Source organism: Ictidomys tridecemlineatus, chromosome 11, assembly GCF_052094955.1.
Source record: "Ictidomys tridecemlineatus isolate mIctTri1 chromosome 11, mIctTri1.hap1, whole genome shotgun sequence".
NCBI classification, from domain to species: domain Eukaryota; kingdom Metazoa; phylum Chordata; class Mammalia; order Rodentia; family Sciuridae; genus Ictidomys; species Ictidomys tridecemlineatus.
The window spans coordinates 40,231,250-40,247,388 of record NC_135487.1 but is presented as its reverse complement, the minus strand read 5'-3'; the positions used below and the strand labels follow the sequence as shown (position 1 = coordinate 40,247,388).

General features: G+C 47.4%; 1 protein-coding gene across 1 annotated transcript; it reads right to left on the bottom strand.

Annotated features, from left to right (window-relative positions):
• Positions 1 to 4,552: 4,552 nt before the first annotated feature.
• Positions 4,553 to 14,718, bottom strand: Dmrtb1 (DMRT like family B with proline rich C-terminal 1). Its single transcript, XM_005326047.3, has 5 exons — positions 14,428 to 14,718; positions 12,226 to 13,120; positions 10,063 to 10,268; positions 6,623 to 6,821; positions 4,553 to 5,392 (listed from the first exon to the last, which is right to left on the bottom strand). The coding sequence occupies exons 2-5, from the start codon at positions 12,785 to 12,787 to the stop codon at positions 5,328 to 5,330; spliced, it is 1,032 nt and encodes a 343-aa protein (XP_005326104.3). The 5' UTR covers positions 12,788 to 13,120; positions 14,428 to 14,718; the 3' UTR covers positions 4,553 to 5,327.
• Between the last annotated feature and the right edge of the window lie 1,421 nt (positions 14,719 to 16,139).

The following is a 16,139-nucleotide window of genomic DNA, read 5'->3' as shown; positions in this document are numbered from 1 at the left end:
TAAAGGCATTCTGTCCATCTACAACTACAAAAAGAAAGAAAGAAAAAAAAGAACTCAAGTCCATGCTTCTTTGTTCATCATTTTCAAAATGAAATTAAAGAGTGCAGAAATTTTTAAAAAATGATTTCATTCCTTGTCTAAAACTTGAGCTAATTATTCTTTGCATTCTGCTTGTCTACACCCACTGAAACCCAGCTAAGCTGAGTGGACTACAGCTGAGCACCAAGTTCCAGTGGGGGTGGGAGACTCAAGACTCACCATCCCCCCTCTCTGAAATCAGGAGAGCATAGTGTGGTTAGGAACATGGCTCTGGGCTCAAGTGGAACTAGAATTTAATACAACTCTGCCACTTGTAGACACAATGAGTGCAATAACTCACCTCTGTAGCCCTGTTTTGCCATCTGTACAATGAGGTATTAGGGTACCTGCCTTGAAGGTACACTGAAAAGTTATAGGATTTGTGAAAAGAGCTCAACATAGTACTTGGCATATAGGGAGTGCTGGGAAGTAACGAGCCACAGCGGGGGAGGGGGAGTTTTTGCAATTCTTAGGCTCTTCTTTTAAAAAAGGGCACAATGCCTTTATTTTATTTGTTTATTTTTATATGGTTCTGAGAATCAAACCCAGTGCCTCACACATGCTAGGCAAATGCTCTACCATCTACCACTGAGCCACAACCCCAGCCCAATTCTTAGCCTCTCTACATGGTCTCAGAGAAGGTGTCTTCACCCATCCAATGGCATAGGTACCCTCTGCTAGGCACCAAGACGCGGCATAGGAGGAAGTATTTGATGTGAGTTCTACATCCTCAGCATATACCTAGGCCAAGATTACCAGGAAAAGGGATTATATCATGTGCCCAAGAATAACACACAACTAGGAAGAGGCCGGAGGAGCAGCAGGGTCTCCAAAAACCCTTGGCCTTAGCCAAGGAAAAGAGGCCATGGGGCACTCAGAAGCTGCCTGAAAGATGGGCCTAGGCCCAGGCTCACTAAGACCATAGTAGAAGGTGGGAGAGTCCCAGGGCTTCAGAGAAAGGATCGCATCCCCTCACCCCAAGCCCAGAGGGGCACATTTTGTAATCTCCAGGAAAACTGAGAGCATCAGGTGAAAGGGCTTCTCTTCCGTGGAGTTTAGGGAACCACAACCAAGAATTACTGCCTTGGACTACTTACTCCCTTCCCCTTGCTCTTCCCTGGCCACAAGAACAAGTGCTCTGCCAATCTTAGCACATGCAGTGGGGCTCATGGTGAATCCCAGGTCATAGTAGGAGGACAGGCATCAGGAGATATAGATGCCTGACCCAGTGGGAGGTTATACCTGGGACCCAAGGGCTCTTTCCACACTGTCGCTCCATGATGCCAACTTCAGGATTCTCTCAGGAGGTCCTATGTGCTACAGTCAGTGGAATGGGCATGGTACATGGAGGCAAATGTCCTCACACTGCTCTCCCTATGCTAGAATGCACCCAGATACTAGAGGGCATCCATTCATATATTCTGTGCTCAAGAAATCTCAGGATGGAAACTCAGAACAAAATGGCTGCTAATAACACTATTACTGAGCTGGGATTGTGGCTCAATGGCAGAGCGTTTGCCTCATACGAATGAGACCCTGGGTTTGATCCTCGTACCACATAAAAATAAATAAAATAAAGGTATTTTGTCCATCTTCAACAACAACAAAATTTAAGAAACAAAAAAAAGCACTATTGCTGCATCAAGGGATGAATGTTGCCTTCTACCCAACCTCAGCCATACTCCTGCCCAGAGCTCTGACACAAATCATTCTTCCTCTCTCACTTGATCTTAGCCAAGAGGCCAAGAAGTGATTCATCCTCCCTCTCCATGCTTCACTTTCCTTAAAACCAGGGATGATAACTGTTGTGATGGGGGTTAAGTAAAGGGAGCACACTGCTTGACATATCAATGAGGGCCTATTGTTCCTCTGATCCCTGTGTAAGCTCCTGGCTTACAAAACAAAAAACGTAAAGAAAAGGATGCAGCAGTGGGTGGCCAAAGGCCAGAATGACTCAACCCAGCATCCCAGAGTCCACAGATGCCCTGAAATTCACCCATTCATTCTTAATGGGCCTCTGTAACTACTGGCCTAACCAAGGTCAAGCCCTACACGCGGAACCAGAAATGCCAGGACAAATGAGACCTTGCCTCTGCTTCCAGGAAGAGACACCTACTTAGTGATAGAGGGCGGCAGAGGGCTGGGCAGGCCCTCTTAATCCAGCCTGAGGAGTTTAGGGCAGGATTCCCAGAGAAGGGGACAGAATAGGTCTGCGAGGATAACAGATGACCAGAGGAAACTGGAAACAGTCTAGGCAGAGGATAAGCTTGCGCAAAACACAGAAAGGAAAGAAAGCAGAGACCATGTCCTGGGTGGCGTCAGAAGACAAAGGAGGGCATCGATTTCACAGCAAGGGCTGCGCAGAACGACTTGCTGAGAAGTTGATGATTACATAGCACAGCCGAAGGGCTCCTGATCTTTATTTCCCAGAGAATCTCCAATTCTCCTTGGAACGCTTCAAGAACCTCGCTTTCCTACAGTGCCGTGGGCTAGACAGAGATCAGCCACAGCAAATCTATAGGGGTCGGTCGCTAGGCAACAGGCCACACCCCCAGACGACGCTGCGCCCTCTCCTGGTAGCGCCCTGCTAGTGTATCTGGCGTAGGAGGATGAGACTGGGCTGCTTTCCAAAATATTCTTCTGGCTTAGAGGTAAAGCTGTTTGGAAAGAGCAATATGCCACTGGACGCTGGTCCCTCTACTTTTCACATTTTTATGCCTGAACCTGGCTGACTACTCTCCAGGATCTAGGCTGGGCCAGCCAGTGAGGGAGAGCCTGGGAAAGTAGGCAGCTAGGATGTTTGGTCCTTATTCTAGGATCAGCAGGGAGCCACGCAAGGCTTGTGAGTAGGGCAGCAACCTGAATACATCTGATCTTCCAGTGCTTGTGCTGTTGCTGCCAGAGGAGCAGGACATTCTAGGAGCATGGGGTAGTGACCAGTAGGCCAGGGCCAGCACTAGGGCAGGCTGCTACCCCAGTCTTTTCACCCCAGAATCCAGGAAAGTTACTGAGCCATGTCTGAAGGTTCCTCAGATCATTTACCTATAGAACCGAGAAGCCCTTTCCTTCCTAGAGCCCTTGGTAGGGGCCCCTACTACAGATGCATCTTCAGAAGGCCAAAGCCTCCCCTTTCCAAACCCCTCCTAAATATCTATTTCCTTACACTGGTCTGGAATGGTGTAGTCCATGTAGTTAATAATTGTCTCATAATTCTGTGTGTTGATCATAAGTGGGAAAACAACTTTATTGATGAATGCAGCCTGGATGAAAAATGTAGAGCCTAAGAAAACTTAAAAAGTAGGGTCACTGACACAGTCCCTTGCTATCATATAGATATAGTATAGCTACCTTGCTATACTGACAGGTGTGGGACTCAGTAGAGGGAGGCCATGCAGAATCAAAAGGCAGGTGTTTCCCCACTCTCCAAGGGTCCAGTAATACAGGACCAGCACTGGGCAAGCAGAGAGCTTCAGCCCCCAAATCAGGCTATCCAGGATCATCAGGCCAGGCTGAAGCCTGTGCCCATCTAAGGGCTCCACAGGCCTGCCTTCACCCAGCTGAAAGCACTTTGTAAAGCATTGTCTGAAGAATTCCCATGATGGTACCTACCCAGTGCCTTCCTACAAAATGGACCCCAGCCCCCTGCACCCCACCATCACAGTGGTGTTTACAGAAGTTAAGAGTACTGCTCCTCAGAATCCTCTTTAGGACCTGGGATGATGCTTGGATGGCCCTACCCACAAATGACATCAAGGTCACCAGCCTGCTCTCCTGCATGCCAGCCCTTCCCTGCCCCTCACCATGAAATGCCTGGCTCCAGCTCCCTCCTGTACCCCACTGCAAGTACCCATCTCTTCCCTCTTTGCCTCATTCTTGCTCTTTAAGGTGTGAGTAAGACCTCAACTCCACCAGAAGGCTTTCTCTGACCATGCCCATGTGCCCATGGCCCCTCCACCTTGCTGTTTTGTATGGCTGCCCACAGAATGTCTTATCTTTCCCACTAGATGCCATGTTTATCATGGACAGAGCTGGAGACTGCCAGGTCCTGAATCCAGTTGAGCATAGGATGTTTTCTAAATAAAGGAAAAGTGAAATGAGGGAAGAGGTTTAGGACAACATAACAGAATGGGATTAAGTTCTATTTTTTAGGACCATGTCCCTTTGTAGAAACCATGAAAAACCCTGGATAAGAGAAACTAAAGGAAATCTTTACTTTTGGTGTGTTTTTATATCAGATTTCCTTAAAAGGTCTTCACTGCTTAAAATCATAGCAGTAATAATAAAGTTGAGAAATCTACCAGCCTGCTCCTCTCCCCACTGATAACTATGGTCAAGAAAGACAGAGGCAGACTAGAGAGGCATTTGCCTAAGCCAGTGACAGGCCACGAACAGGACATGCATCTCCTGACCAGGCTTCTGCCTAACACAGCCTCCCTCCATGAGAGTAAAGAGAGAATAAAACCTTCCACAGGGATTTCCATTGCTTATTTTATTTCAAACAGCCAACTGTCCCCAGAGAAGAAACTGCTGATGACCTAGATGATTTGGCTGCAGCACTCTCCTGAGAACTGCACAAGTGCTATGAGCTGCCTACTATAAAAGCATTCAGTAGTAAAACTTTAACAGATTTTTTAAACCAAAAATGAGGCCTACAAAGGCTTAAACTCTATGGAGGGGAAGTGAAGCTACCCAGTGGTCTGGGTGCTTACAAGCAATAAACCCCTGGAGAAGGCGCCATGGGCAACAGCCAGGCAAAGGTGGGATGCTGCAGAACCTGCTGTCAACGCCCCGGCCCTGACTGCTCGAATCAGCCACCTGGATGGGCTGGATGCCTGATGTCTGCAGTGCCCAGTCCTGGGGACCAGGCAAAGGTGACAAAAGGCTGAAATAGATGGTACCTTCTGTCCTGAGTGGGGCCTGAGGAAATCAAAGGCCGCACCTGGGGATGACACGATAAACAACACAACCCAGGACGGTTAAATTCATTCCTAAACATGAGCTTCCCTGCCCCTACTCCTCAGAGCCCGAGCCTCCCATCAATAACCTCCTCCATAACCCTCGTCAACCCCATAGCTCAGGATCAAGGGAACATTAGAAATCATTCTCCTTCCTCCTGTCTTCAAATGGAAATTAGCTGCCACCTTACAGTGGTCAAGACCCTTCCTCCCTAAACGACACTGAAAACAGACAAGAAAATCATTGCTGGCACACCCCTGACACCCCTGCTGGTCTGGAGAGTGGCCTGTGGCTTAGTCAGACTGCTCCTGAGACGAGGGCTGACTGGGCTCACAAGGTACTTCTGCATCCTGGTCATCTGTAAAGGACAAAAAAGGAAACCAGATTTAGAAAAGAGGGAAGAATTACCTGTTCTCAGAAGCAGGTTTTCTCATTGTTCTCATCCCTATGGAGAGAGAGTCTGCCCTTCATTTGCTAGGAGGGGAGATTGGCACATTAACCTGGCCATGGTACAGTCCAGTTCCAACTCCAGCTGTGCCCCTCACAAGCTGGGTGGTTAAGCAAAGTTCTTCCACAGGTCCTAAGCTCAGCCAGCCCTTCTGTAAAATGAGACACTTACCTTGCAGTTGCAGCATGGAGACTAGAAGAGACAATAAGCTCACTGTCACTAATGCTTCAGGTTCGGCTCCAACCCCAGAATAGCCTTATGAAGTAGGGACCATTAGCAGTCCCTCTTGCAATTGTAGAAAATGAGGCACCAAGGAACAAACACATTGATCCAAGGTCAGACAGCTGATAAGTGCTAAAGCCAGGACTCAGGCCCAGGCCACCTACACTGGCCAGCAAGCTTCAGGCCACTCTATATCAGCTCATGTATCTAGGCATCGCACATACAGAGGAGGCCTGTTTCCTCTTCAGTGACATGGAGAGAATAGCACCAGACTCACCCAGCTCACAAGATGGTTCTGAGAGTCATTTTAAGACTTCCTTGAGTCTACCAGCCTTTTCAAACTACAGGAGGCTCAGGGAAGATTGAAAGGAAGAAAGTCCTAAAACCATTAAAGGGTCAAGGGCTCTCAAAAGAAATCTCAAAGTATTTCGAATCCAAGTGATCAGTGGATCCTCCTAGGGACCATGTTATAGTGAGAAGAGGGGCCAAGCACCCAAGTTTCCCTCATAGTGGCTACTGCTGCACTCCAGGTTCAGTCTCTGCTGTCCCTGCACAGGTCCTACTCCAGCCAAGAGGCCCAGCCCCTCTGGCTTGCTGAGCACATCATGGGCACGCATCCTCTGCACCCTGCCTACGATGCTGATAAGGTAAGGAATTAGCACTGGACTCGGAGCCAGGAAAAGCCCTGTTCTGATCCCACTCTGCCCCAAGAACCTCAGTGTCTTCACCTGTGGAATCCTATTCTCACCTCCCTTAGATGCATGCTGTGGAGACTGGGGGAAGAGCTTATCTCAGGGCCCAGCCAAGTTCAAATCCTGTATCCCATGTCACCTCTCCCCACACCCACTTCACATGGTTTCCTCCTCTTCCTCTAGTTTCCTGGCTCTCCTAGAAGCAGGAAGACTAGTGCTCACTTACCAGTGCTCTCCTTGTCAGTATCAGAAAGGAGGGTGAGTGAGAAGGTTGGTGGTGGCGGTGGTGGTGGTGGAGGTGGGAGGAAGTGCAGCGCAGAGAGGAAGCCTGGTGGGAGGAATTGCAGCTGAGGCGGAGGTGGGGGTGGTGGTGGTGGAGGGGGCAGGTAGTAGCTTGGCTGGAAGTCTCCCATTGGTTCCGACACCTGCATGGTGCACACAGCAGAGGCAGACAGGGAGCTGGTTAGCCAGGAGGGGTTCCCATGGGCAGACATACCTCTGTGATCCAAGACACTCAGTGAAGGACAAGGTGTTCAGCAAACACCTCCCTCGTAAGTGAAGGCAAGAAGGAATGCAGGCACCTCTCACATAAGCCTGGGGACCTGCTGAGCACAGCACGGACTGAGCCCTTCTGTATGTGCCCAGGGTACCACACTTAGATCCCTACACACCCCTAGGAGGTTCTGTTACCATTCTGGTCATACCAGTGAAAAACAGGTTCAGTGAGAGGATGCCACAGGGCCAGGGCCACAGAGCAGGTCAGTGGCAAAGGCAGAACTGGATCCCAAGTCTGTGACTGCACAGCCTACTCAGCTGACCACGGTGCTGTAGAAAGGTCTGAAGGCCCCCTTGCCTGACACGTAATGGCTGCTGCCTAAGTGTGTGTTGGGGGTGGGGGGCGGGCAGGTTGAGGGAAGGTTTTCAGCAACCTGGTGTAGCCAGTTGTTTCTGAGGCAAGGGAAGCTGGGGGACCTCAGACAAGGAGCTGCACTGAACAACTCTGCTGTACTCCGGCTCCTTTTCCAGTAGAGGGGAGCTGAGCCCACCCTACAGCACCCAGACTCAATGAGAGGAATCCTACAAGATACTGTTCTTAGTCAAGTTTGAGAAACCCCACCTATACAGCTCTTCACATGGGAGGGCCACATGTGAGTGTATTTATGGCTCTGGGTAGTTGTAAGAGTCTCCTTAAGATTGCTGGACACGGTGGCGCATGCCTGTAATCCCAGTGACTTGGAGGCTGAGGCTCTCAACAACTTAGCGAGACCCCTATCTCTAAAAAAAAAAAAAAAAAAAAAAAAAAATGCTGGGGATATGAGTCAGTGGTTAAGTGCCCCTGGGTTCAATCCCTGGTGCCAAAAGAAAAAAGAAAGAATCTCCTTAAATTAAGCCACAACTTCCTAACTTCATTGGCCACAAGGAAAAAGAAAAATCCCTGCTGCAAGGCACCTACTATGTGCCAAACTCTGTGTAAAGACCCTAGGCATACCTTATTAAACCCATTTATGGGACAAGTACTCCCACCACCCTTTGACAGCCAAAGAACTTAAGTGAGGTGCTTAGAGGTCAGGAAACCTCCCCAGGGAAGATAACTGGAAAAGGGCCAAGGCAGAGTGGTGCCCGAGATCTGTCCAACTCAGATCCTGTGCTGTCTAGGAGTCTCTAGGAAACAGCAGGTGGACAGGGAGAACAATGTCCCTGGGAGAGTGTCTCAAGCGGGTGCAGAGGGCAATAAGTAAAAGTAATCCACAGACTCTTGGGTTTGAAACAGCCTCCCAAATAAATGCTTGATCCTTCTCCATATATGAAGGGTGGGAGGGGGATTATTAGTGCTTTAATTCCAAGCTGCTCAGCCAAGTCTCCCCCTGGATCACAGCTCCTGCCTGGGGCCTGTGGTGGCAGCTCAAACCAGATAAACTGACTGAGATCACACTCTTAACAAAAGCCGTCTGGCAGAGCTGTCAATCAGAGTCCTGTCCTGGACGCCAGGCTCCAGGCTTCTGTGTGAACAGACGGCGAGGCGCTGCTTGGCCACAGCCCCTCTTTGTGTGGAGGCTGGGGACACCCTGCTCTCTCTGGGCTGTGATGGGGTGGCCAGAGGCAGCACCCACATCTCTCAGGTTGGACAGCCAACAGTGGTATGAGGGTCAAGATGGAGGCCTTCTCCCACCTCTGTAGGAAACACATAGGCAGCAGAAAGCACCTGGGCTCCAGAGTCAGGGCAACTGTGGCAAGTGTCCTGGGTGAATCACCAACCAGTTGCGTCACCTGAGTCACAGTACCTCATTCATCAGTCCTGTGGACAAAATCTTAACTTTTCTGAACCCTTTCCCTGACTCTACAAAGTGATTAAAAAGACCAGCCTTGAAGGTTCACAGAGGGTCAGTAGGCACCCTGGAAATTATCAAGACCAGTGGTTTTCAAACATTTTTCCCTTGACTCAATGGAAAATGACTTATAAGTAAAAATTTACAGTATCTAAAACAGACAGAAGAGATGCTGATGAACTGAAGCAGGAATGAGGACCAGCATGCTATGTGCCTGACCTGCACACAGCTGGATCCTAGGCACCACGTCCCACACTCTGGCTAATGTCTTCCACTACATAAATACCAAGTTTTGTCTTCCTTCTTCATTCCTTTCCATAGTAAACAAAGAAATCCTCACTCATTTCCACCCTCCACTTTAAAATACATCTTCACAGATATCTGTGGTCCATCTATGGCTTTAAGCTCTGAGCTGGGAGGCAAAGGCAATGGTGTTCCCTCTTTCCATGAAGTTGCTTTGTGTTTGTGCCAAACTGGTCCACAGGTCCAGCCTTATGGGACCAAAGTCAGGAGCTGGTCACCCAGCCTACCCTGTTCTGCAGTCTTAATGACCCTCAGAGGCTGACATAATGAAAAGGTTTTTTTTTTGTTGTTGTTTGTTTTTTTAGTTGTAGATGGACATAATATCTTTATTTTATTATTTTTTATGTGGTGCTGAAGATGGAACCCAGGGCCTCACGTATGCTAGGCAAGCACTATACCACTGAGCCACAACCCCAGCCCCTGGAGAGGGTTTTTAACTCTTCTGGTCTGCAGAGAGTTGGTATGCAAGGCCACAAACTTGGTTGTTCCCTCCTCTCATTCCATATAACAGGGGTGACCTGACATCCTATATTCAAAATGTAAGCTTAAAGAAGATACCAGTTAGTAACTAACCATTAATCTTAGAAAAAGACTGAATTTCATTTATTCTTTCTACAAGTGTTTCCTAAGGCAACAGGTGCTTGGGGGGAGGTTTCTGTATTTTTCATGACTCAGTTGTCATCTCTTCCTAAAAGCCCTCTGCAGTTTCAAATGTCTATACTTGTGGGCAGGGGACCTACATCTGGTACTAGCTTTGCCATTAGCTTTGTAGGTTTAGGGAACTGGCATTTCTTTTCTGGTGTTCAGCAGGATGAAGGCTCTTCTAGCATCTGCATGCCATGAGTCAAGGCAAGTGGTCACCCCGGTCTCCCTTACTCTGAAAAGTACCTGCCGCTGCCCCAGGTCCAGTGATGCAGACCTCCCAAGGGAGGCACATCATTTATGACAACCAGCCTCTCGGAACTGAGGACCCACAAAGGCAGCAAGAGCAGCTGGAGTAAGGAGGACTCTGGAATGGATCAGGGCTGGGACTCACCAAGCCACCTCCATGGTAATGGCTGCAGGAGACATGCCGGAAGCCCCGTTGTGGGGGGATCCCTGGGGCCGGGGATGCATCCTGGTAGCCCAGTGGGAATGGGCGATAGGAGTGCATGGTGGAGCATCCAGGGTACAGCTTGGAAGGCTCTCGCTCCAGGTACTCAGCCCCTACCACACAATCCGAGTTGATGCTCAAAGGGCGCCCTGAAGAAGGCAATGAACAAGGGAAGTTTAGAAACACAGCCGGGAAAAGGAGCACCACATTACTGTCCAAGGATAAAAATGTTATAAACACATCTCTACAAAGAAGGCTCACATTCTTTATGCTTTGATCTCACTGCTCTTTAGTCCTCCAACCACTCCTCCTCCATCCATCTCAACTTTTTTGCAGATGCTCTTCCCTTGACTTTTCCTCCTAACCTCACTTTGCATCCTTAAGTCCACAGTACAGACAGTCCCTGATTTACCATTTTTCATTTTACAATGGTGCAAATGTGATATGCATTGAGTAGAAACCATACATCTGATTTTGATTTTTTCCTGAGCCAGTGATATGCAGTAAGATACTCTTTTGAGATGCTGGGCTGCAGACAGCTTCCAGACATCTAAGGGATCACCAGGGGAAACACTCTACAGTGGTCTGCCTTGCTAAGCTAGGTTATGCACAGTAAATACATTGTAATGTAGGATATTTTCAATTTACCATGGGGTTATCAGGACATGACCCCATCAAAAGTTGAGGAGCATATGTATTCAGCTCTTCCTTCAGGCCACAACTAAATCACCAATTATCAGAGCTCTATACACTGATATGTGTGAGTGTACTGTCTATCAATATTGTCCCTCCCACAAAGACAGAATCCCTAAAGAGAAGGAAATGTGACTCCCTTCTCCCCACCTTTCCATGTCACTAGTGTTGAGGGAATACATTGTAAGTACTCAATTCTTGTTTGTTGAGAGATGGTCAAAAAAGACATCCTATGTCCTTGAAAAGGTCACCTTCCCTAGGATTGTCGTTTCAAATCTATCTTCTCCATTAGATAGCTAGGTCCTTGGAGACCTATGTTTTCTTAGAAATTGGCTTAGGAGGCTAAGACAGGAAAATCATGAATTTAAGGACAATCTCATCAATTTAGCCAGACCCTGTCTCAAAAAAGTCAAAAGGACTGGGGATGTAGCTCAGTGGTAGAGCAACCCTGGTTATTATCCCCAGTACTGAAAAAGAGAGTTAAGGGAAAAAGTGCCAGAAGGCAGAAATGATCTCCATGGAGCACCCAGACCAATTCCTTAGCATACAGAGGGAAGAAATTGTCACAAGAAAGGAACTTGTCCAAGGTTACCAGCTTCCCATCCTCTTGATTCATACCGGTGCCCTTTCTACACTGGCATAGGCAAAGTACCAAGAAAGTCTATGTCTATATCCAAAAAAAAAAAAGCCGTTTTCTAAGCCTCAAAATTTGGCTTGAAATTATACTTTAATACTGAAAGTAGCACAAGGGAAAAATAAAAATTATGCACAAGGTGAGGGTAGAAAAAAGAAGCAACATCTCAGTATATCAAATGTTCTCTTGTGCAGAGTCTTAGGGCCACGGTTGATACCCAGGGAAACTGCAGGAACAGATGCACAGAACCCGGCAAAGAGCCCCTAGACTGTGGAGAGGAGGAAGGTGTGGAAGCGCAAGCCTAGTCGTGCCAATCCACCCACGGGCTTTAAATCCTGGAGGAGCCTCGGCGGAGAAAAATGGCGGGAAGAGCCACCAGGCGAGCTGCGCTTGTACAAATCTTCTAGACTGGAGAGAAGAGGCGCGCAAGCGCAGTAGGACAGGTCTCCTACCGAGTGGGGACAGAGACGCCACGGCTGAGTCGGCCAGGCGCCATTTTCCCCTTGCAAAGTGAAAAGGCAAAAAAACTGCGGCTAAATGTTAAAAGTCCCCAGGATCACCCACTCCTTCCCGTCTCTTTTATCCTTTTAATACAAGGGTATCCCGCCTGAATCCCTGTTCAGAGAAAGGTTTCTCAAAGCAGGGTTACCCCTGGAAAGCATTTTCCCCTCCTGAACCCCTACTCCGGGCGGCCTAGGCCGCCAGCTCAGGCGCGGGAAGACCACAGTCCCCAGAGAAACCACGGCGGGGCAAGGCCGCATGGGGCCTGGGAATCTTACCGAAGTCGGCGAACGGCGGGCTGGGCACGGGCCTCAGCGGCCGACGCAGCTCCGGGCGGCCTGGGCACGCCCTGCCTGCGGCCTCGGCCCCGAGCTGGGGCGGTGCACAGCTGGGCAGCCCCACGTGGCCGTGGCCACGGCCACCCAGCACCGGCTGGAAGGCGCTCGGGCCGGGGCTCGGGCCTTGCGGAGGCCTCTCCGGGAAGCAGGCGGCCGCGCGGCCTTCGGGGCCCGGCCCCGCGCCTCCCGAAACAGCTAGTGGAGGCAGCGGGCGGAGGCCAGAGCCCACGGCTGCGGCTGCAGCCCCGGAGGCCAACTGAGGACCCTTCGGGCTCAGGGCCGCCTCCTGCTCCTCCTCGGCAGCCTGCTTCTTGAGCACCTTCTGAGCAGCCATGATCTTCTGGCGCTCGGTGATCAGGTAGCACTTCTCGCAGGTGCACTGCTTCCAACGGCACTTGCCCGCATGGCCCTTGACAGGCACCAGGAAACCATGGTTCCGGCACCTCGAGCATTTCGGGGTGCGCAGCATCTTGTCCGCCAGCTTGGCAAGGTCTGCCTTCATAACACAACCGCCACCTCTGGGAGCTGCAGAGCGAGTGGAGCAGGGATAAGCGGCGCCCCACAAGTCTCTGGTGCTGAGGACATTGGATACACTTGTAACAAAACGGCTCTCAGTATGTCCCGAGAACTACAGCAAGACTCTTGCATTTTCCCTCCCTTTTTTGGGTGCAAAATTTGGAGAATTTCTGTGTCTTGGATAATTAGGTGCAAGAGATTGGGCTTAATAAATTCGAAATGGAATGCTATTGCATGTATGTCATCTGAGTTATCTGAAGTCTTAGGCAATTAATTTTTCAAACTTTCTATTCCCGCCATCTGGAAGATGGAAAGTATTCTGGAAAAAAAAAAAGAGGCGGAGCGATACTCAACGATCCACAGATTTAAAATTCCTGAAGAATTTAAAAATTCAAACCATATACCTTTAACTCTCAGTAAACCCATTAAAGTAGAAAAGCACTGGAAGAGGTAAACCGTTTTTCTGTTCCCCAAAGTAGCTGCTTCTGTTTTATTTCATTTATTTCCCTTGTAGAGAAGCCAGTCAATAGTGAGGTTTCCAGAATGTTCTCAGGCATTCAGTATTGTGATGATTGCTCAACGGTGTGCTCTTACAGAAATTCTGATTTCTTAAGTTGTAGGCATAGGAATGCATTTCTGAAAGATGGTGTATTGCTGTTATTGATGCTTTCCAAAGTAAAGCATACTTAGAATGTTTTGAAATACCCGTGGAATCCCAGTAGCTCGGGAGGCTGAGGCAGGAGGATTGCGGATTCAAAGCCACTCTCAGCAATTTAGTAACACTGTGAGCAACCTACTGAGATCACATCTTAAAATTAAAAAAAAAAAAAAAGGCCAGGGCTGGAGATGTGGCTTAAGGCCCCTTGGGTTAAGCACCCCTGGGTTCAATCCCAGTATCCCCCCCCCCCAAAAAAAGAATGTTTTGAAATAAAATAAGATATTCGGATAGTAGCTTCCCTCATGAATTTAGTTATCCTACAAAGCAACACACATCTTGGGGAGAAAACTGGCACAAACATTGTTTACCCAGGGACACTAAATTATTCAAATTCTTTTTGATGGAAATTTGTGGCATCCTGAGGTATTTTCTTCTGGCCCAAAGTGGAGGTGGTAAATACCTAAGCTGAAAGCTTATTATTATTATAGGCTCAGTCGTTGTTCAAGAAGGTAATTATGGTTCATGCCTAGCTAAAACATGCGCATTTTTCATTGCCCTTTCTTTGAAATTTCTTTCTGGTGATAAAAGGTAGGTACCCCATCCTGGGGTTCACCTTGATTTTCCTGTGTCTCTGATTGCAGCTCTACTTTGCATTTCTCTCCAGCTGCCTGAGAATAGGAAAGAGTTGCCATTCTGAAGCTCATTATACACCAGAAAGGTGAAAAGAGGTTCTTTTTCTCTTATTCTCTTTAAAGATATTTATATTCCTCATCTTAATAAGAGGGCAAAAATATGTTTCCTGGATTATTTGGTCCATTAGGAATTTTACTGGTAGCTTTGCATCTATTTAAAGAAATCTAGCACTTTCTTTGTTAATTTTATATCTTAAAATATGGCCCATCACATAGGGACAGGCAAGCTCTTTTTCTGACTTCAACCAATTCAAAATGTCTAGTTTTTTCACTTACCTTGTCATATGAAAATGTTACTTAGAAGCTGGGTGCTGTGTATTCCTCCTATAGTCCCAGGAGGCTGAAGCTAGAGGTTTCTTAAGTCCAGAAGTTGCCAACCTGGGTGACATAGCAAGGCCCCATCTCAGGGGGAAAAAAAAAATAGTTGAAAGTCAGTTTCAGTAGTGTTGTCTAAAAATCTCAGGCATAAGCTACATTGTTTCATAATACTGCAGATCATAGGGTCATTTTCTACATTATCAAATTTAAATTTGAAATCAGGTGACATCAGAACACAAGGCCTAAAAAAGAAAACTACTCATTTGCATTTCATGCTTGACCACCCAAGCTCTTCATTTTCTCATTAATGATTTAAAGGAAAATCTTATTCAAAGCAAGCTATTGGCATTAACATTTTTTAGCCTTGTTAAATACAAACTGCTTCTATATTCACTTATTAGCTTTAGGAGTAAAATATACCACCCAAGGTGATATGAATTTCCATAGTGCTTTGAGAACACTAATAAACAACCATATATCTTTTCAATCAGTAGTCACATTATAAGATGCAGAAATCCCAGGGCTTATAAATAAACAAATCTAAGAAGAAGAAAATGACTGGTTTCTCTCTTCCCCCTTAAAGTCTCAATTTGCGTAGGTAAATTTCAACAGAGCATTATTTATTTCACTCTTAGAAATTCAGGCGAATTGATAGTTTTTTTTTTTTAGGTTGATGGCTGATTACTTTTTAAAATAAATATATTTGCTGTACCTTTCTTTAAAACGGTGACATGACATGAGTGGGAAATTAGAAGTCAAAAAAGGATGGGAGCCTGGCACAGCTGTGCATACCTGTAATCCCAGCAGCTTGGAGACTGAGGCAGGAGGATCATGAGTTCAAAGGCAGCCTCAGCAAAAGTGAGTTGCTAAGCAACTCAGTGTAGACCCTGTCTCTAAATACAAAAAGATTGGGCTGAGGATGTGACTCAATGGTTGAGTGCCCCAAGTTCAATCCCTGGGACCCCCCTGACCCAAAGAAAAGGATGGGAGCAGTAAGTGCAGAGTGTACCTCTTCCCGCCCTACACCTAAAACTTAGGACACTTGTGTTTAAGAAAATCTGCCTCATTAAAGGCAGTAGTTACAAAGTAACATGTTGCCATTGCTGAGGAATCAGTTTGACTAATTAATCACAAAGGGGCTGCTTGGGGGGGTCATAGCTGAGTCTGGACTGCAGGTATGGCCCCTTTTCCTCTCAGGATTCCCAATTTCCTGATGTGTGTCTTCTCTTCAGTTAATAAAACTGCTGTTGGTACTGTTTAATTCATATTCATTTTAAAGAGCCTTGCATTATGCAGTGCATGGGGATATCATTTATAACCATTAAATACTGCATGCACTAGAATGTTTCCTTACTGTAGCACACAAGAATGAGGAAAGACTTTTTTTTTTTCCTGTAGCATTTTTCCCCCAGTAGCTATAACCAAAATAGCTGCTCTTTTTCCCTTCTCCAGGCTCTCCAGTGAGCAATGGAAACGTTATTGAAGATTTCTTGGAGAAGGTGGAGGGGAGGATTTACACATCCTTTAGCTGATGCTTTAAAATCCTACCGTAGCATCTCTGTATGTCCAGTTTCTTTCGGCTAAGCCATATCAACTGGAAATAAAGTGGTCTGTCCACTCTACCCCAGGACCCAGCCTCTCTGGTCCCTCTCTCCTATTTTATTTTTATT